Source organism: Dermacentor andersoni, chromosome 3, assembly GCF_023375885.2.
Source record: "Dermacentor andersoni chromosome 3, qqDerAnde1_hic_scaffold, whole genome shotgun sequence".
Taxonomy (NCBI): Eukaryota; Metazoa; Arthropoda; class Arachnida; order Ixodida; family Ixodidae; genus Dermacentor; species Dermacentor andersoni.
Window position 1 is genome coordinate 66,084,305 of NC_092816.1, and position 26,730 is coordinate 66,111,034.

Consider the following 26,730-nt stretch of genomic DNA (forward strand, 5'->3'; position numbering starts at 1 on the left):
CTCTCAGAGGAGGAAATGGCAGATGCGAAACCACGTCGCTACTGCCTATGTCCGATGTTTCATCTATCCGAAGCTCCCGGTGCTGCCAGGAGAACTGGTGGACACGTCAGTGGGGCAAGCATTCGTTGAGATGCCAGCATGCAGTGGTCTAGGTTGCCTAGGTTAAGGTGGACCATCGCCAACAGCTGCGACACTGTTGTGACAGTGTGACGACGTTGCCGGAAATGCTCTCAATCTCAACAACTACTCTGACGAAAGGGCTCGGAGCAGCTCAGAGCAATCAATGATGGAGGAGATTGAGTGATCTTTCGAAAAGAACCAGCCGAATGCAAGGGGCGCACCCTCTTTCAAGCAGCTGAAGACAACGCCGCTAGTGAGAGCGGTTTAGAGCGCTCCGAAACGGCCAGGCGAAGATGCCATAAGTATGCACTTTGCCAGTGTGAAGCCACGGCCCGCCTAGAGGAGACGCATGCTCACCTGCCCACTCCGTCTATAGCATGCATTGGATCACGTTACCGCGCGCTCACCCTGCACGGGTGAGCGCGCGGGTGAACTGAAGTTTGTTATATCGTGGGTTAAGTGTACTACAAGCTGCAACTCTGCGATGAAAAACAATCCAATGAGCAGCGTCGTGCAGCGCTGTCATGAAAGGCTTGTTTCACACGTTCTGCCTATAAGCATCTGCAGATACCAAATGACCATACTGCACCACTCTACCGTCGACACATCAACGTGTATTTCGCACCATGCTGCCATTGGCCAAATGCATGCAGTGCCGCTGCGAAATTTCCCAAGTGCGAATTCCGCCACGCTACCTGCCGCAGCACCCACTCGGGACCGGTTTCTGTGGTCGCTGCAGTTGAAATCACAGGTAAGTCGCATCGCATTAAGAGCAATCTTTTCGACGTGCGAGGAGATAAGTTTGACGCACCCATGCTTTCCATTCGGAAGACACTAGTATGATTATGCATGTGATCCGACGTTTTATCAATTGTGACAACAACGACATTCAACAAGTTTCAACGGGTTGTGACAAGTTCTAATAGTCGGAGCTGCAATCTTTCCGACACCGTGCTGGACTATATGAATTATGCATCTCCTGCATCACTTTACTTGGTTGTTCATGCTGGAAAGCTATATAGATAGCACTGTGCTGGCATTCCAGCGTGGCCACGTAGAGAAACTCAAACATGCCTATACTCTTATTATTTCAAAGCTGTTCTATGTCAAATTATTTGGCACAAGATGGCTGAAGGCCTGGCCTGTGGAGAGAACGAAGCCAAAACTACTGTGCATTGAATTTTGCGCCGGAACCTTAACGCCCATAGTTCTGTGTGATGATGCGAAATTCGAAGTATACCTTCTCGTACTTGGACCATTTTGGAGAAGGAAAAGTTCTTGAAAGTTGTTGCATTGAGCCTTTAGATCCCCGAGCTCCCTTTCACACACCTTGGAGATGGTACTAGTGGCGTGCTCAGTTACTCATTACGGGGTGCGGTTTCTCGAAGCGGGACCAAAGAGAGGGTTGGGGATGTCTTAAAACCCCTTGAACTTCGAAAAGTAGCGACACTCCTCCTCCGCCTTCACTCCTCCTCGTTTCTCCTCTCTTTCACGCTCCCTCCTTGACTGTGGCGCCTCCTTCACTGCTACGACGCCAACGTGCGCTCCTCGCCACTCCATAGACGCTTCTCGAGTGAAAATGGTGCTGAAGCACGACTAAACAAACGAAGCCGGCGCGAGCGCCCACGTGATGCTATTAGGCCAATAGGGATGCGGCGCTGGCCTCGGCCAGAGTACGCAAGGAGGAGGCGGCATTCTTCAAAGCATGGTGCTATACTTTACGAAGTTTAAGGGGCTTTAGGATGTCTTATCTCTTGTTTTGCGAAGTTACTGTTATTGCAAGCCTCCCACCACAGTATTGTTGCAATGTATTTGGACAGAACCATGCACTCAAGAGAGAGACGAAGAAGTGCTAGTAGACTGTCTGCTGGGGGGTATGACCTGTGGACCAGCCTTCACGCTTACCACTCACATTTCACATGTACTCTTCGTAACTGTTAAGTTTTGTTAAGCCATCCCACTGACTTATACTAAATGGTTTTCCCGCTCATTAAGACTTCTGGGAATTATAACTTTACAGGCAGCCACGCTTCAGATATCTCCGTAATTTACTGCACTAAGCCTCCAAATCACAAAGATTGGTTCTCGGCAACGTATATGAGGGAAAACAAACACAATGTCAATGTTAGAACAAGTGAGCCCTCATCTTGGTGCCTTAATAGATGCAATTTTAAACTGATAATTATGCCGACGGGAGTGCAAAATTAGGCAGATTTAGGCACCTGACTACTAAAGAGTCCGTTTGAAGTGGGGAATAGCAATCTAGCATTACACTGTAAATTCCAAGCTCCGTCGTCCACTATTTTCGTTGGCGAATCTTTCACGAGCCAGCAAGGCAACATGACGAAGTATGAAAAAGAAAAAGAGTGAGTCAGATCTCAATAACAAACGCTCACATGCACAGCCACGGTAGCTCTGGAAAGCGAACACACTTGGCGCACTCCAGCTATGCAGCGTGGCTGAGGCAGAGCATGTTTTATTCAGCCTTAAAATGTCACACTCACTAGATACAATGTGCTTGACGTCGTAGAAATGCGCCACGGCATCACAGTACGAAACACGCATTGAATTATGGCTGTGAACGTGTCCCGTAACTTCTATCTTCGTCGCTATAGACACATTTTAGTTTAACATTAACGTTACTTTTTCACAAACGAACTCTGCAGAAAGACAGTTTAAGTATAGTGTGGCAGCACAGTTTATGTGCGGGACGCATTCCATTATGCTTTGAATTTTGCATATAGATAGCGCGCACCTTAGTGATACTATCTAATCATCAAGCTTTGCGTGTGCGTCCAAAAAGTGTGAGAGGCAGCGCAATGAAAGCTGGGAGTAAAGCACCGGGAGCGCATTGCACAGTGTATTCTGCAGGTCTGCCGATCCGCCGCGAAATCAGCACATGCAGCACAAGCTGTCGACAATGGCCTCCGAGATCTCCCAATCTCAGAGGCCGCACGGCGACGCACCTATCTTCCTACTTCGTCGATAGTGGCGCTGCCATCCTGAATGTTTCTGCATGTCTATTTAATGTGTTCTTTTTCGTGACATCCCTGCACGTTGCAAAGGGTTAAGCCACATTACATCATCACCATAAAGTTTCGATGCGTTCGAAAACTCTGCATGGTTATCCATAATGCTCTGTCGTCGAAAAGGCCTAAGGCTAAGCGAAAACTGTTCACATAGTCACTTGCGACGAACGAAGTGAATTCTACAAAAGCAACGCCAAATTCAGTTGGAAGTGGGCGGCCTGGACTGCTGCCATGTTTTACATAAAAATGCAACTCCGGCGATCTTTGATGTGTACCGACCTTAATAAAATATTGAACATAGGTTATACTTTACACTCTCATTATCTGTCGCAAATGATATGGCTGAAAGTCATTTAGCTTTCCTAAGAATAAATTTAAGATTGGTTGAGTGTTCCCGACTCATGCCCACGAATGTACGACTTTTTACAGGACACATTGGGTTTGTGACGTCAATCTACACCGCCACTTCGCTCAGAAACGGCAAAGCTGGCGGTTTTTATTGCGAGAGCAATTATATGGTCACTCTAGGCGCATTTCTGCTTTCTGCCTTCGCCGTGAAGTTTGTGAAGTTCGGTATAAAGTCTAAGGGCGTTAAAACTGTCGCCGCGCGCCGTATGAACGCGTGTGAGGGTGAGCCGGCGAACGCAGCTTAATTTCGCGTGCGTGGGCGAGGAACGCGGGCCGGATGCGTGCCCTCTCCTGTCGTGCGCGAGGCCGGGGGTCAGGTGATGAGGGGGGGGGGGGGTTCTTCTCCGGCGGCTGGTCAACACCCTCTAGAGAGAGGTGTTGGGCTGGTACGGCGCATCGATGTGTCCTCCTCGCCCGCCGCTCCGTACAGAGTAGAAACAACTGCGGCGTCTACTACGGCGTTGGGCAGGCGAATCGCGGACGCCGTATTGGATACCTTTGGCGGACGCCGTAGGGCTTGTCCTGTCGTCTTCTCTGCCTGTGTCCCTGTTACATGCGCTAGTCTTTTGATTAATGATGACGCACCAACTAGCCCAGCTTTCTGCCTTGATCGCCGTAGGGAAGCTTTCCCGGCGCTCGTGCGTCTTGAAAGCGATCTGCGACGTGGCTTAAGTGCGCGCCCACGTGGGCCTCATCTTCAAAGCGATCTGCAATGTTTCCAGAGTGCGCGCAGTGCCGGTAGCTTCGTATGCGCTGTGCGTTCGACGTTTCGTTCGCGTTGAAGTGACAGATGCACGGAGGTCAATTGGCTCGCGGCTGCTGCCGCGATTCCTTACTCCAGCGTTTTCAGACAGTTTCCGCTTTCATCGAGCGATGTATGTTCCTGTTTACCTGTGCGCGCGTAGCACTGTGCTGGTTAATTTAGTTAAAACACGTTGACGGGCTATAGTTGGTTAAAATCCATCACAGAATGTGTAAGCGCGATTGAATAAGGGCGTGCAAAGAAGCAGACAGATAAAGACAGCGCTGTCTCTGCGTATGTTTCTTTCTACGTCCTCGTTGAGTTACGTTTACACATTCTATCATTGTTAATTTAGTTAGTAAGCGAATGTTTACAAGCTTATACTGCCGATAAAACTGCTATCCTTCTTCGTACAGCTATGTACTAATTTGCTATCGCAATTAGTGCTTCGCCTTTCGGGCGAAAGTGCGAATTTTTTTCTACGAGACGACGTCCGACAATCATTGTTTTGAAAGGCGTGATAACCGGTCCATCTCTGTCTTGCCGCAGCACAATGCGTTGAGCTTGGGCACGTCAGTTGCTGCGCGCGGTGGCGGCGGCGGTTCAAAAGCAAACGACTAACCTTGAGCGCTCATATCGCCACTAATATCGCCGCTGTCTAGTTCGAAAGAGCTGGAAAAGCTCCCCGTATCATCAGAAGACATCGCCAGCTTCGCTTTTTTTTTTTTTTTTTTTGAGGGGGTGGGGGGCGTTAGCACCACATGTCCTGTTTAGCACGGCATTATACGGTAGTGTAGGATCTGACGTGCTTGACTCATTGTGACGTCAAACAAAGCAGCTATCCGTTTCGGTACCTCGGTTAATGGATATTTAAAATTACTGATGAGTTTCTAAGCAAACTGAACCACCCGACCGGAGACCGGACTATCAAAGCAACTTGAAAATGGCAATATCGTAATGCGCATCGAAATGCCATGCGCATTTCTTGATCCCGCTATTCCGCTAAACACGCGCTAAACTAAAGCTGTCTAGTAACTTCTATCTTATTAATCCCGCTCACTCTCCAATTCAATTGTTGCTATGTGACGCCGTCATGGAGGAAGCAGCAGCGCATAAGGCGCCAAGCGTATCTAGGCCAAAGAAAGTTATCTTTTTAACAACAACGCATTCATACTACAAATGTCCATACCGGAGAATGGTAGTTCATCGGTGAAACATTTGCGACTCGATGCCATTTCGGTCGCCTGGCCCTTGAGCCGAAAATTCCAGTCCGGAGTTGACGAACCGCTGCTCCCGGCGTTCGTGCGAGAATGACATATGACAACTACCGCGGGATGTTGCACGTGACAGCTGCAGGGGAACCCAGTGAAACCTTCGTGACAAAGCGAAATCACGAGTATGAAGCGGGTGTCCAGCTTGAACAGCGCTTATATGGGCGAACGTTATCTGCGTAAGATATGTTGCACCGGTTTACCCCCGCCCCCCTCACTGTTTCTCAGTACGGCCGATTACGATTTTCCATTGTCTATGGCTTGACGACTCGCACATTCGCCTCTAGATGTATTACTCGCTGCCGCGTCCGACGCCGAGCGCGCTTCGCGAATGTGCTCCTGCTGTTTTCGACTGTGTGAGTTCGTACATCATACAAAAGATAGGCAAGATACGCGTGAATTAACGATTTACCCATTGCCTCAACTCTAAATAGATGTTCGCAGAATGCTGAAACTTGGCAGACATGTACAATGTTCGTAAAAAAAATAATTAAGTATATTTAATATAGTTCCTCAATTTCGTAAAGTACTTGAGTAGGATGTTCTCGCTGCGCAACACTCCACATCCCCCCCCCCCCTTCCCCTACCAAAAAGTTCAATTTCTCGAAATTTCGAATCTTGGAGATTTCTCCTGTTTTTGCGGGCCAGCCGTCCTTGAAAAACAGGAGGCAATTTAAAGGCGAACGAAATTTTCGACCGCGCAAAAAGCCTAGTTTTAGATAGCTTAGACATGCGGTAGCCTATGTGCAAAATATTACGCTTGAAATGCAGTTCAATCCGTCGCAAAGAGCTCGCAAAAATCGATGTTTTTCATACCGAAACTATAGTGCTTACTACGCAGTATACCGAAACTGAGAAAAAAAAAACGACGCAATTATCACCCTGTGGAAGTAACGTACAGTGAGTGAGTGAGTGAGTGAGTGAGTGAGTGAGTTAGAACTTTAGAATGCGGAGAACCAGCGCCCGTGCTGTCTGCTTTCCTTGCTTGTATTCCGTTCCGGTGCACCCGTAGGGACAATTAAGGCTGTTGCGCTCCCGCGATGTTCTTTTAATGCGAAGTATTCTGCGAGTCCAGCCGGTTTTCTCTATGTGGCTCTCTACGCTCAACAGCGGGGCCTCGATGCGTTCTGCCTGCACTTGAAGAAGTGCGTATTGGGGTGGCCAGCGAACAGTGCGGTATTCGCAAGTTCCGTCGCCTATTAGCCCTGAGAACGAACTACAGGGGCGCTGCGAGCGCCGTTCGCGTGACGTCAGGGCACGGACTCGCGCCTGTCGTCTGCTACAGTTCGGGTACTGTTACGTTTCGCCTACGACGCGCGGTATAGCCGGCGCGGATGCAACGGACGCCGGGGCTTCGTTCAAAGCGGCGGACATTTTGGCCCGTTCGGAGCTGCCGCAAAGCCTCCCCGCCAAGCGCGTCCAGGCGTGTTTCAGTGCCACGTGTCTTCGTGTGTGCGTGTGTGTGTGTGTGCCCACGCTTGTCAAAGCGCGGCAGCCGGGGAGAGGAGCTCCCCAAGTGTGAAGCGAGGAGGTCTGACCGGCGCCCGGCCGGCGGATGCGTCACTACACTCGTCCCAACGTGTCTCTCAGCCTGTCCGTGCCGCGCGTCACGTGGGCCTCTATCAGGCGTTCCCTCTTGCCCTCGACTCCGAGACTATAAAAGCAGCTGCCCCCGGACGCCGAGAGAGGCTCCGATTTCTTCTGTTGAGTAACGTGCTCTCCCGTCTCTCCACTTCAGTCGACCTGACCGGCCGCTCTTCTGCGATGCTAGAATAAACAAGTTGTTCTGTTAGCAGTCGACTCATGCTTTACCGGGACCTTCGGATGCTTCCAGTTGTGCCCCAGGCCGCCAGGCCAACGCTACCCTTGGGGCTTGCGACCCATTTGCAACAACGGGCGTCAGCGCTGAGATTCCAACAGTACAGTGACTAAAGTTCGGGCGGTATCCGGGTATCAAGGCAGAAAGCTGGGCCAGTTGGTGTGCCATCATTATTCGAAAGACTAGCGCAAAATATCAGGGACAAAGACAGAGAAGACAGCGCTCGTCCTGTCGTCTTCTCTGTCTTTGTCCGTGCTATTTTGCGCTAGTCTTTTGAATTTTCGTTTCTTCGCCGTCGTTATCTCTGCTTGTGTACTTATGGCGGCCGTCTCCAATATATTTTTACGACTTCTTCATTCGCGAAAATTTATTTAAAGAGCTCATTTCTTAGACGACAATGTAGCTCTCAAAGGCAACGCTACAGTGCCAGCCGAAGGAGCGCACACCAGCCTATTGCGGGTTTTTCATGCGCGGATCCACAACCGCAAAAACGTAGTACATAAGAATCCAGTTATGACAACATACCTGCTGCGGTGCAACAAGTACATCACAAACGACTTCTGCACTAGAACTTCTACAACAGTTACTTTGATTTTAAACCACTAAAACAGGTTTGCTCACGACGAGTGGTTCATGGTATAATATCGAATTTTCGCATTTCTTCAGAGAAACGCTCGGCAGTAACATGAGGACATAACTAACACTGCAGTTGAGATTCTACAATCACTACTTTCTTCTTTGTCTGCTTCTCAAAATTAGGCGGTTCTTCACGTGTTTATATTAAGTGGCGGTGATTTCAAGTAAAGCTAATGAAGGCTTACAGCTATTTGCAGAATACGAAAAGGAATGTACCAATATATATTCCATTTTCCGAGCTACATGTTCAACTCGATCACTTGAGAAATTTACTGGTGCTTGTTGCTTGAGGAATATACATGACGAACCTGGCGAAATGACACAGGCTGCTCGGCCCAAATTTTTTAGTGAAATATGCCTTTTGGACCGTATGGTTGCAGTCAGAAAGAAGTCGAAGCGTCAATTGAAAGTATCATAACTCCCCAGTGGAGGGTCAAAATCAAGTGAAATATGTAAGGCTGTGGTGTTTTCTTTACGAAGGTTTGCGAGGTTCTCCTTTATGTACCAACGGAGCGAATAGTTCTCCGTTTGTATAATTAAACAACGTTGGACAAGGTGCTTGAATTTTCCTTTTCTAAGCAATCTAAGCTGCGCTGTTGTAGCTCGAGAATACTTTAGGCATTCCAACTGGCGCTGTAAAAAATGCTTTATGGTTTCAATTCGAAGTTGCAGTGAACTGTTGGGTTTCGCGGACAATGGGCGCCTGCCATACCGACAGTCGGATGCTACCGTTGCGTGAGGGGTGTGCCACACTGTTGATAAAGGCTACTGAGGGCCACCATGAAACATTTCATCTCTTGCAATTGATTGGCTCTTGATCTTAACCACGAAACTTTTCTCTCAAGTGATTGCTACTATGGTATTTGTGAATTAACTATGTAAATACTCTACATCACGCGCCGTCGTGTTAGCAGCCATTAGCAATTCGTTTTTTGGAGGCCTGTTTCATAGAGGGTTTGTGAAAGTAGCAGCAAGCTTTTTCATAAGAAATAGTCAAGTATGACCATTTCCATAAGTTGGTCAAGTATGACCAACTTCGCGTGTTGAATTTGCACACATTCTTTATACGCAAAATTTATGGTCAGATAAAGCGCATATGTGCATTGTAATACCAGTAGACCTTTTCAACGCTACATAGCTTGCGATATCCAAGCCGTAAATTTTCTCGACTCACGCGCTTTTGGAGAAGAAACTGTGATTCAGACATGGCAGCAGAAAGAAGCCGACATACCATTCAATAAGTACGGCTCGACCCACCCACACGCCAGGCATACACGAAGGGAACGAGCGCGCGCGGCAGCCGAGCGAGCCGCAGCGAGCGGCGTCCTGGCTGTGACGTCACTCGCGAGAGGGCGCCACTCCAAATTCTCGCCGCTAATAGGTGGCGCGCAAGGCGACTCATGGCTAGAGTCACTGGAAAAAATTTCAGAGTACCGCAAAGGTCGGGATTTGACTGGCAACACTGAGCGGCCACCGCCATATAACTTCCAAGCCGACTGCGTCGCGGCAAGGCCGCCGTGTTGGAAGAGCTTGATATTCGGTGACACATCGGGTTCTCATAGGCATAGACTGTCACCTCATAGGCAAACTCATAGGCAATATGACTGTCACCTCATAACTCGTCTGGTTTTTTCCCCTAATTGTACAGCTCTTAAATTTTCGTGCAACATCGCCAACTGGAAACAAGAGTCGCAAGGATTTGAGAAATTAAGCGATCTACTAAGGGAGAGAGCCAAGGCAACAGCCAAACAGGAAGGAAAAGCGAAAATAACAAATTTAGCCGTTGTTTATTAAAATATTCATCGATCAACATCTTTTTATTTAAAAAGGAAGTAGAGAAAACGCCGCCGGAAGTGGAGGACAATTCCGTGTGTTCTGAACGACGCTTCTACAGTTATCATTCGAGCCGCTTAACGTTGCCACTTCCCTACTGTGCTTATGTAGATGTTTTTCTAACCTTCCGCGGTGGGCGCAGTACGTGTAGAGTCGCGGCTTCCTGCGCCATACGCGGTTGTACGCTACTGGCGGCCACGCATCGTTACGTAACTTCCCAAATAACAATACGAGTCGGTTGTGGCACTTAACTTGTTAGAGCAGTAAATGAGGGATCCAAAAGAACTGTGATTGTTCTGCAAATATATATTTCTGTATATTTCTTCCAGAGATAATTAAAAAAACGCTACTACAGCCGGATACAATTTAAGAGGAGGCTTTAGCTCGGGCCCAACTCCGAGGCCGCCTATTCAAATACACGTAAAACGCAAAAACGTTTTTCTGAGATAATCCCTCGACCGATTTTAATGAAATTTGTTGTATTTGAGAGATGCAGTTAAATTATAGTGACTGTTTGAAGCGGAATCTCGATTTAGTGCCTGAATTTTGTTAAATAAGATTTTCAAATATTCTACAGTTCGAAAAAAAAAAAACAGAAGCACGAAGTTTACAAATCCATAGCTCTCCATCAAGAACAGATGTCGTGGTTCTGTAAACGGCATCGATTAGACCATTCAAAGTGGACAAATTTGATATATCATTTTACATATTATGTGCATTTGTTACGTTGTTTATAAGGGTTCAGCAAAAGGTGTATTTCCATATTATTAAATTTTTTGAGATTCATATGTAACATATCACTTTTGTCCGCTTTAAATGTACTATTAGATGCAATTCAGAGGATTGTGATACCATTCTTCGTTGCCGAAGGACAGAGTTGTAAACGTGATAGTCTCGTTTTCTGAAAATTTTCGATTTTTGATAATTTTTAATAAGAAATTGACAATATAAAGCAAAAGTTCGAAACCAACAGTCACTAGAGTTTAAGTTTTTCTTTTAAATGCAACAAACCTCGTCAAATTTGGCGCAGCTGGTGCTGAGAAAAACGAATTCTCCTTTTACATGTATTTATATAGGAGCACCCGAGCTAAAGCTTCCTCATAAGTCTGCAATGAAGCCCCGCCCACGCCCTCATAACCGCCAGCCACTGTTCCTCCGCGAGGCTGCAAATAATTCGTATATACTTCAAACCTCTTCTTTTACCCAAAAAAGGCGGTAACTACAAAAATAAAATTATTAGCGCGTAATTTTGTACCTTTCCCCTCGCCTACTATAGTGGGATAGCGAATGCTTAATTCGTTATTGAACTGAAATAACATGCTTGCTTGGCTACAACTATTTGTTGAGAAGTTTCACTTCAGTTGGCAGTGAAGTTTCATGAGTAAAACGGGTTCAGCGGTGAAATGAACTGCACCGCACACTTTTGAAGAGCGAAATGCTCAGACTCCATACATTTTGTCCATGTCTGTTGCACACCTCATTGCTTCCGCCGATGAAGAGACTCTTCAAGAACAGCAGACGCTCCGTAAGTATCAAGTACGATGCCATTTTGAAAAGACCGCATGACGACGATTTTGTTTGCTTCTGTGATATTGGCTAGCAAAGTAACAACTCCGCGCGGTCCGTGTGCCTTTGTTGCCAACTGCTGTTTTTTTTAAAGTTCTATTCTACTAAAGTAATCTTTATTTTACACTTTCGCTTCTTTACTTGTTCTTGGCAGTGTTCTTACTGCGCGAGTCCATTTGAAGTGGTTCTTTGTTTGCCAAGTAAAGGAGAGGTGTATCGCATAGGCTACCTGTAAAATACACCTTATTTCATTCCTCTTTTGTGGGTTTACGCGTTTTTATGGCGAATGGTGGGCGTTATTCACATTTGTACTAGTAAAGGTACCGCCCCTCATTTGCATAGAAAAGTTACCATAGGCGTTTTTGTCCCTTTTTGAACGGTTGAACTCATGGCTTAATGGTCACGTCTCCGTCTCGCACTCCGGAGACCCAGGTTCGATTCCCACCCAGCCCATCTTGCAAGTTTTTATTTATTGCCTTCCGGTATTTTTCGCTCACGACCAACGCCGCCGACACCGACTAACACAGGCTTTTCTGCGACACGAGCTCCTTAACGCTGTCGCGTTAAAATACGAATGCGCAATTTGGCCACGGCGGCCGCACTTTGATGGGGGCGAAATGAGAAAACACCCGTGTACTTAGATTTAGGTGCACTAAAGAACCCCAGGCGGTCCAAATTTCTGGAGTCCCCCACTACAGCGTGCCCCATAATCAGAAAGTGGTTTTGGCACGTACAACCCCATAATGTAATTTTTGTTAACACACAATTTACTGAAAATAGTGGTTAATGCTTGAAAGCACACCGAACATAAGTCGTGAGCAAAAATTTGGAGGACGCTTAAGCTTCGCGTTTAAGAGTGGAACGCGATAGCATTCAAATATGTCTGACTGCTTCTCACGCTTCCCGGCAACTGGAGTGTATGTAACCGTAATGTTTAGCGGGAAACGCTGGCTACGAACGCTATGCACGAAGGCGGGCTTTGTAGTAGAAACACGGCCTCTTGCGTAGGCCGCGATGCGGCGGAGGCGAGCGCCAGCTGGAGGTATTGCAAGGAACCGGGCGCTCCGCTCCGTGGCCCCTGAGACACCCACGCGCCTGCGTGCGCAAATGGTAGACGCCGCGGTCGCTCTGTGAATTGTGGAAACGCTGGAAAATGGGTTTGTTTGAGTTTTCGCGTAATAGAATAATTTTTTTCTCGTACAGTCAAATTACAATACGAGAGCTGTCATGTCTGTAGGTTGTGTGTATGTCATAGTTTACGGTTTTCCCACGCATTTTAGCTTGTGAAATTCAATTAGTTCAGTAAATTCTTTGAGTCACATGGATGGCCTGGGTATAGGTGGTTCGAAAATCATTTAGCCGAAGCGATATTCGACGCCGGACACTGGACGCAGGGTTTTCTGCAAAAATGCTGTTCCTTACTCGTCTCACACTATGCAGACGCATGCGTGTAGTGTAGAAGACATTGCATTTAATCAACGTTAACTAGAGGCAATATTTTTTTTAATATTTGCCATGAGCGCACACATCTTGTTGAATACATCATCAGTTAACTCGAACTGTGATATCTCAAAATATCGGCTAAGTTGAAATTTTTTTTTCAGAACCCGGCGTCAACTCGATGCATTTTTTACCTATCTCGAAATGATTTTACGAGAAATTTGATCATGCGCGAGAAATCTAGCGGCTATTGGCGTCTATATCGAAAGAATCGATATGTGGTGTATGCCCGGCCAGGGTCTTATATTTTCGTGAATTCGCTTATCTGGAATTTCCGTTCATCTCGAAATCTTCCTTGGCTTTTACAACTTCGAATTAACGAGACCTTACTGTACACACTTTATTACCGATGAATTACCTTCAGACACGGCACAAAAGCAGCAGCAAACTTTCAGCAGCACAGACCGACAAGTAACACATCTTGTTAGACCGCAGTAACGGCTTCGGTCACTTTGCTGTTACCGGTTTGGCCCGCTTTAGGAACTCGCACGAATAAGGTTTATCGAAGGAACTAACCCCACTGGCATATGACGTCTCGGACAGTCGCGAAGAGGGCGGCGCAGAGGCGCACACAATTTCTTATTGGTCTGAATAGTTTTTTTTTTCGCAATATGGCGCCGTCCCATCATTCAAAAGCATATTTGCCGTAAAGCTTGATGCGACATTCGTAAAATAGCAGAACGAGCCTTAATCCTGAAGCTTAACGAAAAAAATTCGGGGAAGTTGTAGCTGCAGGTATGCATACGAGTGAGTGAAAGAACTTTACTTGGTCCACAACAGACGCGAGTAAACTCAACGTCACCTGGCTAGGCCCACTCGGGGACCATCAGGTGAAACCTGATGGTCCTCTCGCGGGCCCTCTGGACAACCAGGATTTGAGAGGTCTGGTCCTAGGCCCTAATGCGCTTTATCATTTCCTCTTGGGTGAAAGGGGCACCGGCACAGGCGCAGCCCCACAGGACATGCTCGAAGTCCGCATAACCACCAGTAAAACTGTTGACTCAATACCCCATTCACACGGGAAAACTAAAGTGCACTTTGAGCAGGCGCACTTCAGCGCGCTGAGTGACATTGTGGAGGCGCATTGCTACACGATAAGGAATTGGTGGCGATGGCGATCGGGAGTCAGAAAGCAATGCATATATTTGCAAACAGCCCGAGAGCGAGAGTAGTCCTTCGCTGTATTATTTTTTTTTTTTTTGCAGTGGGGCACATTTTATTAGCTTGTGACATCAGCAATTTAAAGGGACACTAAAGCGAAACAATAAATCAGTTTAGACTAATGAAACATGGTCTGAGAACCCTGCAGGCAGTCATTTAAAAAAAATAGTTTGATTATTAGATGAGAAAATGAAGGTCCAAGTATCAGTATTTGAATTTCGCGCCGAAACCCCAGCGCCTGTACGTCAGCGTGGCGTCAGGGATTCCAAAGTATGTTTTCGTATTTGGGCCGCGGTGGCTGAACAAAGGTTCCCGAAACTTGCCATGTTTAATATTTGGTTCCTTTAGAACACAATGTAGTCAATCTATACCGCTATATATAATTAGTAGGCCCTAGAAGATGCCATCAAAATCCAAGACGTCACAGCCCCCAGGCGCGAGAACTTAAGTAGGCGTCGCCACCCGTATTTCGTTCTTGCGCTTTTTCTGGATTACCAAACGTCTTATCGTTGTGGAGTGGTGTTTTTGGTGTTGTAGAACGGTAATTTACTGATGCAGAAGAAATCATTTTTCCCTTTAGTGTCCCTTTAAGAGTTGCTCCTGACTCTACTTTCAATATTTATTTATTGTTTACTCATTACTAACGAGGCTACATACTTCGCAGCCGAGTGCGCTCTGAAGCGTCACTAAGCATTCCCGTGTGGCAGCCCGAGAATGACACTAGCGGCCAAGTGCACTCGCTCAGTGTGCACTTGGATTGCCCGTGTGACAGGGGTATTACTGTACTTTCCCTATTTTACGTTCAGGCGTTTCCGAACGGTCCGATGCTTATCAGAAAAAAAAAAAATCAAACAAAACGGAACCACTACGTGCTATATGAATTCGCGCGATCATTCTTAACTTGCCAGCTCAGATGGTTACGAGGTCGCGGGTTCGACTACCAGCTGCGGCGGTCGAATTATAGACGCGTGGGGGCATAAGTTGCTCATGTAATGAGTTCTCCACTAGAGCGTCCAGTACTGCGCTGCATGGGGAATTTAAGCACAATAAATATATAAACGAGTTGTTTTTTCTTTCTCGAAATGAGCCAAATCCACAAACCGAAACTATGCCACTAGAACTGCAATGACAAGAAAAAGAAGGCAACTTTCCTCTTGAAAAAGTGTCGCGAAATGGGTCAAATAACGCAAGCGAACTATGTGCGCAGATCTTATTTCCAATAAAAAATACGCCAGATCCGGCTAGTGTAAGGATCAAAACGAGCCACATTCGTCCAACTAATAAGGGAGCGCTTTCCAAACAATGTGAATGAGCCAGCATATCGCAGTTTCATAGCAAGTTGTGTCGATTATATTGTTACTGCCTTTAGTTGTGCTCATGAAAAAAAGAAATAGTGAGATAATACAAAAAAGGATGCTTATGCTTTGAAGAAGACAAACCTCCCCTATATATGTGATTCCCGGTGTTTATGAAGCATATCAGTACCCCTAATTGCCAATGCTCGATTGGTTATTATACTGAAATCGCACCGAAGCGTTTTTAAAAGTAGTTTCCCACAAACTTTTCGGACCAAAACCATATGGAGTCCACTGTTGTAATTCGAAAGAAGCCAAACCCAAGTTTCCATCCCAACGTCGGTCAGATATGCTGCATAATTGCTCATTGCTGTTAAGTTGTTCTAGCTGACATGTAAAAAAAATCGCATAATACATTTAAATATCGTTGCATTTCAGTCCGGTAACACACTTTCGCGTTTTCCTCAAATTCTATTTAGGTGGATTTGACTTATGCGAAAAAAAAAAAAGAAATATCCGGCTCTCACGTGCTGTTGGAATCGACGTAAGCGAAGCTTTCTATGCTGCCTGCTTTCATTGACGATAATCAGTGGTGACGTTAAAGGCAAATGCGCAATTTCCTTAGCGTTTAGTCCAACGCGAGAGTGGCGAGTTGATGTTAAGCGTTAGCTTGCGTGCACCACTGCTATTTGTCTGCGTAGTACACATGAACACGCAGGGAGACGTGCCTGCTTGAGATGTTGTGCCCCGTAGTTCATAATCTCCGAAAGCGTTCAGCATTATCATCGCCTCGGATGGCAGGTAGCATCGTGGCAGAAGTGTTACATTTTAATTGAATTATAGGGCTGTACGTGCCAAAACTACGATCGCATTGCGAGGTACGACATAGCGGCGGACTCGGGATGAGTTTTTACTTTTTGGTGTTCTTTAGCGCGCACCTAAATTTAAGTGCACTAGCTTTTTTTTTTTTTTTTTGCATTTCGCTCCCTTCGAAATGCGGCTGCCACTGTCTGGATTGAACCCGCGACCTCGCGTAATGCCACCGTCGTCAAGCTATCGCGGCGGCCACAGAAGCGTTGATTTGACGTGGACCACTTCCGCAGTGTCGCACCTTACGGTGTTTTAATGCGGCTTTGCGTCTGCACGCTCTGCATAAGTTGTCCGCCTGACGAATTTGCATGGCGTTTATTTTCAAAAATAGCAGAACTGTACCGTACCGTACCTTCAGCTGGCCCGCAACCGCTGTTTCCTTGCTTTCTCACGTCTTTTCCCTCTTCCGCACTCCCGCCCTCTACCCCTCTATTGGAACTACCATCCTATATAGCTTCCCTCTGGACTTCCACGCTATTAGAAAGGTAAGTGCTGCAGTTTCTGCAATGCTTTTGAGGGGGGGGGGGGGGGTCACGGATAATTACAGCTGTCAAGAGGCTAATGTGGCGGTACCCAGAGAGCTCCAGAGGGCATTGTGCATGCACATGTCACGCGATGGGAAAGTCGAAACAAGTTTCTCGCGTCGACTTTCCTCTCTGTCACGCTCCTGCCATATATATACACGCTCTGAACCACCTCCCGAAGCGAATTGCATTAACACAGCAGGAGCAGCACAAAAGTCGAAGGAAGAGGCAAAGAAACCTTCGCTTTAAAACTCCTCAAACATACGCGGTTAAAGAGATTCCACAACACATATCTTTGATAAACCTGTTTCTGCTTCTCCTTTTATACCTCGCATTCGTGCTGAATCGGCTCTGCGCAAGCCGGTCTGCGACAAACCGGCGCCTTTGTTCATCCTGTCGCAAATATGCACGACTCCCTCTCCCGGCCAGGAAATTCTGCAGCCGACGACGACTTCCATCCTCTCAAAAGCGATTACGTACCGCGTCCTCGCACCAATGTTTCCTAGAGATTAGACAGGGAAATCAGAGAAAGGCGCGAAGAGCAGGGGCGTTGCAAAAGCGACCGCGGGGTCTTTTGCCGCGCCTGGGCGACTTCGCGTGAACGCTCTTGCCCGGTTGCACGAGTGACCTGCTCGATCTGTTATTCGATTTGCATCAATCGTGGCAATGGCGCTTCACGAACAAATGTGCCTACGTTCGCCCCCTGTCGTGGACGCATGTGCAAGCCATCACCCATATGCGTGTTGCCTTGCGTGTGTACGGCGCAACGTGCGTCGGCAAAGGCTTCGGCTCTGCAGGGAGGAGCATCGTCCGAGTCTCCAGCGTGTAAAATGTTTGCATATACAGGCACAACGCTCACTTCTCAAGTTCTCATGCAAGGTGACTATACTTAATGCTGTATGTCAGGATAATTAAGGTGCGATATTGTCGATCGCACCGACCGATAGCACAGCGCGCTGCTATAAGCACGAGGCCGCGGGATCGAATCCCGGCTGCGGTGGCGGCCCCATTTCGATGTGGCCCGCAACGCGAAAACCGTGTGCGGGTTCTTTACCCCAGGTGGTCGAAATTAATCCCCCCCCCCCCCCCCCCCCCGTTATATGGCGTGCCCCAATCATCATATTGGTGTCGGCACGTAGAACCCCTTGAATTTAGTTTTTAGGCCTAGCACAGTTGGCTTTATTATTACTATTACTTTTTGAAGAGGTTATTCTGCTGCCAGTCGAGCAGCGTTAGGCCGGTGTGCATACCGCTCAGCTTTTCCCTAGGTTGAATCGACCTGCTTCGTTGCTAGTGTGATGCGGTCTTATGAGATCATTTAGCACGAGAAACTGATACCAACAAACGGCACGCCGCACGTGGAATCCGCTCAGTGTACACCTGTTCATCTTCAGATGAACCGGCATAACCCTGCCCGACCGGCAGCAGAAAAGCCACTTCAAAAAGTAATTGTAATAATAAAGCCAGCTGTGCTAGGCTTAAAAATTGAATTCTGGGGGACTGAATTAATTCTGACCACCTGGGTTTCCCTAACGCGTGCATCCATGTATCTCTATTTTTAGGCACGACTGGGCAAAGGTACTTTGAAATTATATCACGATACAGGTACAAGATACTGAGGCGATAAGTATCCGAAATACAGATACAAGATACTAGTGGATCAATTGTACGCATCCGATAGAATACTCGCTATTTGTATCTTAAGGTATACTTCGATACATTAGTTAACTCTTCATATAGACACACTGTAGAGAACTCTCACAGGTTTACGATAGCTGGCTTGTAATTTAACTCCTATCAGACCTCGTTCGTTTCGAATTTCTTTGTTGACATGTATAAGCATTGTTCTAACAAGGAACTGTATACCGCGGTTCCGTAACGCTCTTTATGGGTTTGTGAAAACGTTCATCAGGCCCGGTATTTTCGAGCGATCACTTTCAGAGATACCGTCACCCAGCGAGATTTCGCGTGATTTGGCGACAGATGCGTCGGCGCCTACGGCCGACAGCGCTCCTCGCATATATAGTGTCAAGTACGCTGTCTATAGGCACAGCTTCGAGAGATACGTTGTCACCGATGCGCAGGGTGACCAGTCACGTCAAATCTCGGGAAAGTGATCACCCGAAAATACCGCTCCAGGTCAATGGACGGTACGCTACTGCACAACCATTTTTTTTCCCGTGCTTCCCTTATAATGAGTGGTAGGAAGTTTATATATATATATATATATATATATATATATATATATATATATATATATATATATATATATATATGTAGTGATCTACAGGCTGCTAAACTAAGGCGGGTCAGCATCTCATTCTTCTTCGTGTTTGCTTATAAGTATAGTTTCGTAATCGCCCCATATCGAGCTTCAGATACAGTACACGCATTTCAAGCTCAACGGTAATGCCTGTAGTTTGTTATGTTAATGACAACGGCAGAAAACGTTAGCACCAATGTTCGTTAATGTGCCTAACTACGAGCACCTGTGTTGATGGTATTTCGAAATGCTCAACTTACAATTTGTCGCCGTCAGACGACGGGGAAAAAAGAAAACCGGCAGACCGCTTAACTGCAGGTGACGCTCCATCTACGATAACATGTCGAACACCAACAGTCGATAACACGCCGAAAATCAACCATATCTGTGACATGGTGCATTGTCGTGTGACATCCGCCTCCTCGTGCGCCCCTAAGTGGGCCATTCTCGCCGAATGTCCTTCCTCAGACGACTTAAAACGAGGCAGTTAAAAAAAACAAAAACAACAACAACAACAACCCAGCGTGGATGGTCTGGCCATTCGGGACACTATCCTGATGCAAAATGCCGTGAACGTCGAAAGAGGCAGACTTGCGCAGCGACTTTTTTTCGGTAGTGGAAACGTTGGGATTTTCTATACTGCGACAACTGTTGCTTCGTCTCGAGAGTCGCGCCCGTACACCTAAGTTTCGCCGATATAGCGATGATCGCCGACGTAAAAGACACTGGTTAGTCGCCAGGTTTCACTCCCGCTTAATTTTGCTTTTTTTTTTTACCCAAAATTAAGATCGAGCTCAAAAAGGTCGCTGTTCTGACACTATTGCTGAAAACAAGTCCGAGTCGAAGAAGGTGCTCAAGTAGTTCCGGAAAAGACGCTTCCAAAACGTATTAGCAAAGGGGCAGGATCGCTGGGAGCGCTGTTTTGCATGCGCAATGGGATTATTCCAAAGGTCGTGAAAGTGTTTGAATGCGCTACAATAAATTACTTTCCTGGAAACGGAGCCAGTCTCGAGCAACATTTTTGATAGCACTCCGTACGATAGTGTGCGCTAATTATGACGGAGTTTCGACAGTGCCCCCGACAGCACCTTTTAGGCTACGTTCACGGTCTCGGAGCAGGCGGAAGCGGGAAAAAAATTGACAAAATCCGCCCGCCTAGGCGGAGAAAAAATTGGTCTCGGACCGGCTTTTTCGCCACGGCGAAGTGGAAGACGGTTCCGCTTCACTGGAAGCTGCACTAGCATGTAAACATCCGGTCGTAAAATTTAACATTTTTCGTTGTTTATTTTTAGGAAAAGCAACTAGCTAAAGCTATCGAAACTATGTCTTGTTTATCTTCCATGGTAGACGAAAGTTAAAAACGACACGCGCAGTTGCGCGAAATGATAGCTTTTAGTAACTGATGGGTCAATGAATGAACGTATGTATTGAAATAGTGTGATGAACAGCGCCACCATGCGGACAAACGTACGCTTTAGATGGATGTGGGCGAAAGCGGCAGTGGTCTCCGCTGCAGTGGCGAAACAAATGTGAACATCTTGTACGTGTGCGCAAAAGATTTTCCGGTCGCTTTGGCTTTTCCGCCCGATTGCCATTTCTCAAGTGTGAACGTTAAGGTCACAGCAGGATAGAAGTGACTCGAAACGTTTACGTGCCTTGGAAGTATATCGGCATATCCGCCCACATGCACCAGTGTCTCTTAGAAGAACTTTTTGTTGGGAAGGAAGGAAGGAAGGAAAACTTTATGTGGTCCTGCAAGTAGTGATAATTAATCACTAAGCGGGCCGCTCCCACGTTGGGACCGGAAGGCCAAGCCTCACGGCCACATCGTGAGCCCATCGTGAGCCCAGTTGGCCCATATTAGTGAACAGTTTTATAACTGCGCAAACAAACAACCACAGAGAGAGCGCACACAGAGACGGCTCTCTCTCTCTCTGTGGTTGTTTGTTTGCTAATATGCACCTGTATGTTGCGGACGCCGAGCGTGCTCTCGATTTCGAAACTACCCGTGACCCGGTGTAACTGCACTGCACTTATTTAGAACGAAAACTCAACCGCAGGGCATCCGCAAGTTACTGGCACATTGTCAGTCAGCGCCAGTGAAGCGGGCTGCTGATGAAGCAAAAAGGCGAGCTGACGCCGAAAGGAGCAAGTCAAGACAGCGGCTGGCGAAAAAGCCTGCAAAGGCGAATGCATGGCAAAAGAGGCAAAAGAAGACTTCACATGTGAAAGTTCTCACGGAAAAAAATCAGGTACGAGAAAACAGAACTTCGCAAGGTTTGTTCTTGTGTTTAGTTTTCCCTGACGAATGACGTGACCATTACCTACTGTTATACAGTAGGTCGTGGACGTGACGCATCCTTACCGCTTGGTTTGGAACGGTTAGGTTAGCTGTACTAATTGAAGTGTGAACTGAACGCAACTAATAATCTTAGCAACTGCATGCAACTCCACAACGCCCTTATAATCGCTGGCGCTTTCACGTCAATGCTGAAAAGTGGAAATACTATCTACAGAAGCAAAAAAATAAGGAGGGGGGGGGGGGGGGGGGGGGGGGGGGGAGACAACGCTGTATTTTGGGCAGGTCAAAGTAATACAATCGGCAAGAAAAAGAAAAGCGAATGAAATATTGGTTCACGTGATTTACTTTAAGCGGAAGTATTTCACTACGGGCAGCAGTCGCTGCAGCGACTGCCAAGTTTTTTTTTTTCCTTGGGGACGCTGAAGTAGAGAGTTACAAAAAAATTATTTCGCAGCGTAATATATCAGCGGTGGACGATATAAGGTGGATAGTGAGAGCTCTGTAGTGAGAACTACTGAACGGTACAGGTGGCTATGATTACTTGAGTTCCTTTTATTTGGTAGCTTTGAGGAACAAGCTGCAATTGCGGAGCACATCTATTGCGTTATGAAAGTGTATAGGCCAGCCTCTAGATGCCATTCCTTAATTAATGTGCCGCACCAATGTATTTCTACGCAAAAATTTGGGACGGATGTATATAATCGACATATTAATGATATAAACGCCTGGCTCCAACCCGCATTAGCAAGTTACATGAAGGGCTTAAAATAAAAATTTTTAACCCCCTTTGGCATCCATCAACGTCACCTCTGAAATTCTTTCAAAGCACATACGCGACGCTTGCTATGCTTGGAATCGCTGATATAAAAATCATCCTATGCAGTACGTGCGTAATCTCGTGCAATGTTTTTGTTTATAGTGCGCCCGTTCAAAACGCGCTTGTTGGTCAACAAACGTAAGGCGAATATATATATATTAAATCAAGCAATTAAATGATTAATAATAATTAATTAATAGCATTGACAATTATCGACCTGTATCTATACTTCCTGTGCTATCAAAGGGACTCGAAAAAAATGCTAACTTTCGTATTGATAATTTTTCGCAAAAACATGGCTTGCTAACCGACTGTCAACACGGGTTTAAGAAAAAACGGTCTACGGTAACTGCTTTAAGTATACAGAAGTAGCTTATTCTAGAGAACATTGAAAAAAAAAAATTCTGACTTTAGGGTTATACTTAGACTTCAGCAAAGCCTTTGATAGAGTCAACCATAAATTGCTGCTGATAAAGCTGGAAAAATATTGTCACGTGGTGGTGACGTTGAAGAACACAGTAGCAATACTGTGAAAGACAAAACTAACTTTTATTGGGCGAACCTGTGCCCACAAAAACAGGCTACACTTATAGCACAACGATAACGGCGAACACGGTCGGCGATCGTCGAAATTCTGATCAGCGGGTCAAGCGCGTCGGCTTTTATATAGCAGTCGTCGAATGTCACAGACTAATCGTTGGGACCCGCGTGCCTACCACAAAGTTCTACACCATTCGCGTCAGGCGATGAAATCAGATAACACAAGGTTCGGCGACAACAGACAGCGGATAGAAGCATCACTTTCCAGAAACTTCGGATACATGCAGGCGCGTCCCGCGCTGTGCGATAACATTTGTTAGGTGGCGAAACGTGGTCGCCTGATAAAGATAAGTACACGTGTCACACGAGGGCAGATGACGATAATCGTCATCTGCCTTGATGCGTTTCCTATGCTGATAACGGCACGCGCGTTATCAGCATAGAACAGTTTACACCCTTTGGAGTGCCCCTTCTGATAACGCGCGTGCCGTTCGTTACAGGGAAGTTCCGGGCTCGCAGCGTTAAAGAAAGGAAACGCATCAAGGCAGATGACGATTATCGTTGTGTGGCAGAAGGGGCACGCCAAAGGGTGTAAACTGTTCTTAGAGTGCAATATGGCTTAATTCCGAGGAATAACACTCGAACTTACCCGATCCTATTTAGAAAGCCGACATCAGTTTTTTTAAATTAATGAGAACAGATCGCAGATAAAACCTTTGACAGCGGGTGTGCCCCAAAGTAGCATCCTTGGCCCGATACTTTTCCTGTATTACATTAATGATAATGTACAAGTAAGCGATATGTGTAAATTTGTCGCGTATGCAGATGACTGCTCTGTTTTCTTTACAGGGAAAGATTTAAAAGAAATAACGCCTATAGCAAGTTCCGTTTGTTATGGACTTCGAGCATGGTCTAAGGCAAACAGCCTCATCCTCAATGAAACCAAAACAAAATGCGTTATTTTTCATGCTCCGGGAAGTTCTACTGAATTACCAGATAATATTGTTTTGGGTCCATATAAAATTAACATTGCATCATCCATAAAAACCCTAGGCGTAATATTCACAGCGCAGATGTCCTGGAATGAACATGTTAGTCATGTTTGCTCAAAGGTACGAAAAGTTGTTGGTGTGTTAAATTGGAATCGAAGTGCATTACATTATCAAGTTAAGCGTCTCATTTATCATGCTTTTTTCCATTCACACCTCAGTTACTGTTCACTTATATGGGGTAACACTACAGCGCAATATATTCAAATACTGCAAATACTTCAAAAGAAAGCGATTCGGGCGATAGCGAACGTGTCTTTTTTCGAGCATACGCAAGAGCTTTTCCAACAAAACAGAATAATCGGAGCTCGTGACATACATAAATTCAAAACATTACTAAGTTATAAAAATGCTATGCAGTAAAAACTCGATTCATTACTTACCCTGGCAACTTTACAAGAAAATAGAAGCACATATTCATATCGTCACCAGGCACCATGGCAGATCCCTTTCTCACGTACTAATTATGGTTGTCAACGCCTTAAACACACACTACCTTCCCTACTTAACTATTTCAACCAACAAAGTGTTGATGTGTTATCCCTAAACAAAAATAAAATATTGGACTTATTCTTATAGATGTGTATTGTTAACTGCTCTAACAATTCTGCAGAACTTATCATGTATTCTCGTTGTGTCTATAGTTCACACTTGTAACTATTATTCCTAGAAACCAGGTTTCCGCTGCATCGATTGTGCCTGAACTACGTGGGAGTGTTTTAGTTGTGAACTGGATGCTGCAAGGGCAGTCTTCGCGTTTCTAAAATTCGAGGATGTGATGACGCCCTGGGCTACGTTGCCGGAATGTCTATCGCGAAAGCAGCAGCCTATATGCAGGTTTTCTGTTTCTATTTTTTTAACATAGATGCACATATATATTTGCAGGTATGTAAAATAATTTCTAAAAAAAAAAGAACGTTTCCTGGTGGAAACTTGTGTTTATTGTACACTTCTATGAAATTTGTTATATTTATGTGTGTATCTGTATGTATATATATGTGTATGTATATATGCATGTGTGTATATATGTGTATGTATGTATGTATGTATGTATGTATGTATGTATGTATGTATGTATGTATGTATGTATGTATGTATGTATGTATGTATGTATGTATGTATGTTGCTTTTGCATTCTTGCGATATGCGAGATTGAGTCTGTGTTAAATAATATGGAAGATAACAGATTGTAATTGTATACTGGTAGTTATTTTTCACAACTGTATTGTAACTAGTTTCCATAACATGAAAGTATCTGCATATATTTGTTTAAAATGCTGTTATATCCTCACTTTATGCGTGATTGTATTGCACACTAGCCGCTACCGTGCCCGTCTGGGAGACCGGAGCTTTGTCAAGCCGAAGAAATTTCGGCTTTTTTTCCGGCTCTCCCCTTTTCACCTTGTATGCAGTGGTGAAAATAAAAATGATGATGATGATGATCATAATTCCAAAAAAGAAAAAAAAAAGAGAGAACTTATAAGTAGTCAACATCCACTACGTTCTGCCACTGATGCCTTTCAATAGATCGAATAGGTATCGCCAGAGTACTTTATGAAAAGTATCAAAGGTTCCCGGTTATCACGAAACAGACACTAAAGAAAAAAAAGTATAGGATATGCGACTAAGGCTTGCACGTTTTCTTGAAATATCCTGAAAAGAAATTTACTCTAAATTTTCAGAACATACCAGTCAATCCACGCGGCAAGATGAACGATCTTCTCGCATATTTTGATAATTGAACCATGGCACTCTAAGCGTTGCAGCGGATGCAGTTCAATTTTCGCGGGTTTCGCAACTAGAGCCTCGTTTACTTTCGCTCTGGGCAAACGGGTGGAAACACGACACCGAATGCACTTCCAGGGGAAGCTTCCGGTAAAGAAACCTAACAGCGCAAGCACTGCATTTAGATTTTTCATGACGAGCCGTATGTGGCGAGCAAAGCAGCCGAGGGCCCCGGCGTCTGCACTTTCGATTGCACACGCCGTCAGGCGCCTAATTCACGCTTCTTCTTCGTCAAAGCAGTTTTTTATTGACCAGCCTCCTTCGCTAATGCGTTACGATAAATCCGTAGCTGTTCTTGCAAACACTACACCATACTATACCACAAATACCAGCTTTCTTACCTGCAGGAGCCGGCGGCTGACAACTGAAGCCCTCCTCGTTTGAATCCATTTCCTATAAGAGCGGCAGCGCGTTGAAACAAGTGGTAAAGAAACAGAGTAAAGAAACTGAACCATAAATCGCGCGTCCAAATGAAACAACTCTCACCAACCTTTATATGGACTGGACCCGCCCGACAACCCCAGACCACACTTCACAGCTTCGAAACGAAACTATGAGAGACTAGCAACAGCGAGCAACGAGAGTCATCAACGCAACTACAAAAAAAAAAAAAAAAAGCTATTTGAAAAACAAGCAACAGTGGTGGACGTGAACGTAGCTCTCTAAATCATTAAATCCTGTGCTCGCGTCTGTGCGTTACATATATATTCTTACAATGATATCTTTATAATTGTTGCAATTATATCAATTATGGCCTAATTCTTCGCAAAGAATCAGCGAGGTAATCAAACGCACTGATTCAAAGTTTCTTGAGCTCTGCTGGCAACCGGTCCCAAGACATGGCGCGAAGCATGGCTACAGTGTAGCATGGCGCGAAGTGCTGTTTTTGTTACGGTGGTATCGTAAAATGGGAGCTTGTTTCGTTCGTAGTTCCCGTGTTAAAACCAGCCATACTGCGGCGCTTTTCTGATGCGGTCGCGCGACAAGCAACAATCCTAATAATGGTTTGTATTCTCGCTCTACGTCTTTTACGGATGTCAAAAAGCCAGTACGCGCAAGTTACAGATTCATCGTGCGAATCGTGACAGTTAATCACAGTTCGAGATTCGGCATCGCGGCATGTCGACTGCATGCACCTGTACGTTCACGGTCGCCGACAGGTTCTCGAATTTAAATGTCTCTGTGGTAAAGTAATTCAAC

At 45.8% G+C, this 26,730-nt stretch overlaps 2 protein-coding genes across 4 annotated transcripts in view; one reads left to right on the forward strand and one right to left on the reverse strand.

The window, feature by feature from the left end:
• Window positions 1–26,110, reverse strand: part of LOC126545971 (2',3'-cyclic-nucleotide 3'-phosphodiesterase-like) — a 52,809-nt gene extending 26,699 nt beyond the window's left edge. The window contains exons 1-2 of one of the 3 annotated variants that reach the window (XM_050194024.3): window positions 26,021–26,110; window positions 25,872–25,923 (exon numbers count right to left, since the gene is read on the reverse strand). In XM_050194024.3, the coding sequence (XP_050049981.2) occupies window positions 25,872–25,920 (49 nt within the window). In that variant the 5' untranslated portion in view covers window positions 25,921–25,923; window positions 26,021–26,110. Of the gene's footprint in view, window positions 1–5,488; window positions 5,784–25,871; window positions 25,960–26,020 lie in introns of those variants that run through there. The other 2 variants (XM_055062470.2, XM_050194032.3) reach the window with 2 other exon arrangements.
• Window positions 26,111–26,450: 340 nt separating this feature from the next.
• The window catches only part of Gnf1 (germ line transcription factor 1), a 62,539-nt gene continuing 62,259 nt past the window's right edge, over window positions 26,451–26,730 (forward strand). The window contains exon 1 of the mRNA XM_050193995.3: window positions 26,451–26,534. Coding sequence (XP_050049952.2) covers window positions 26,532–26,534 — 3 coding nt within the window. The 5' untranslated portion in view covers window positions 26,451–26,531. The remainder of the gene's footprint in view (window positions 26,535–26,730) is intronic.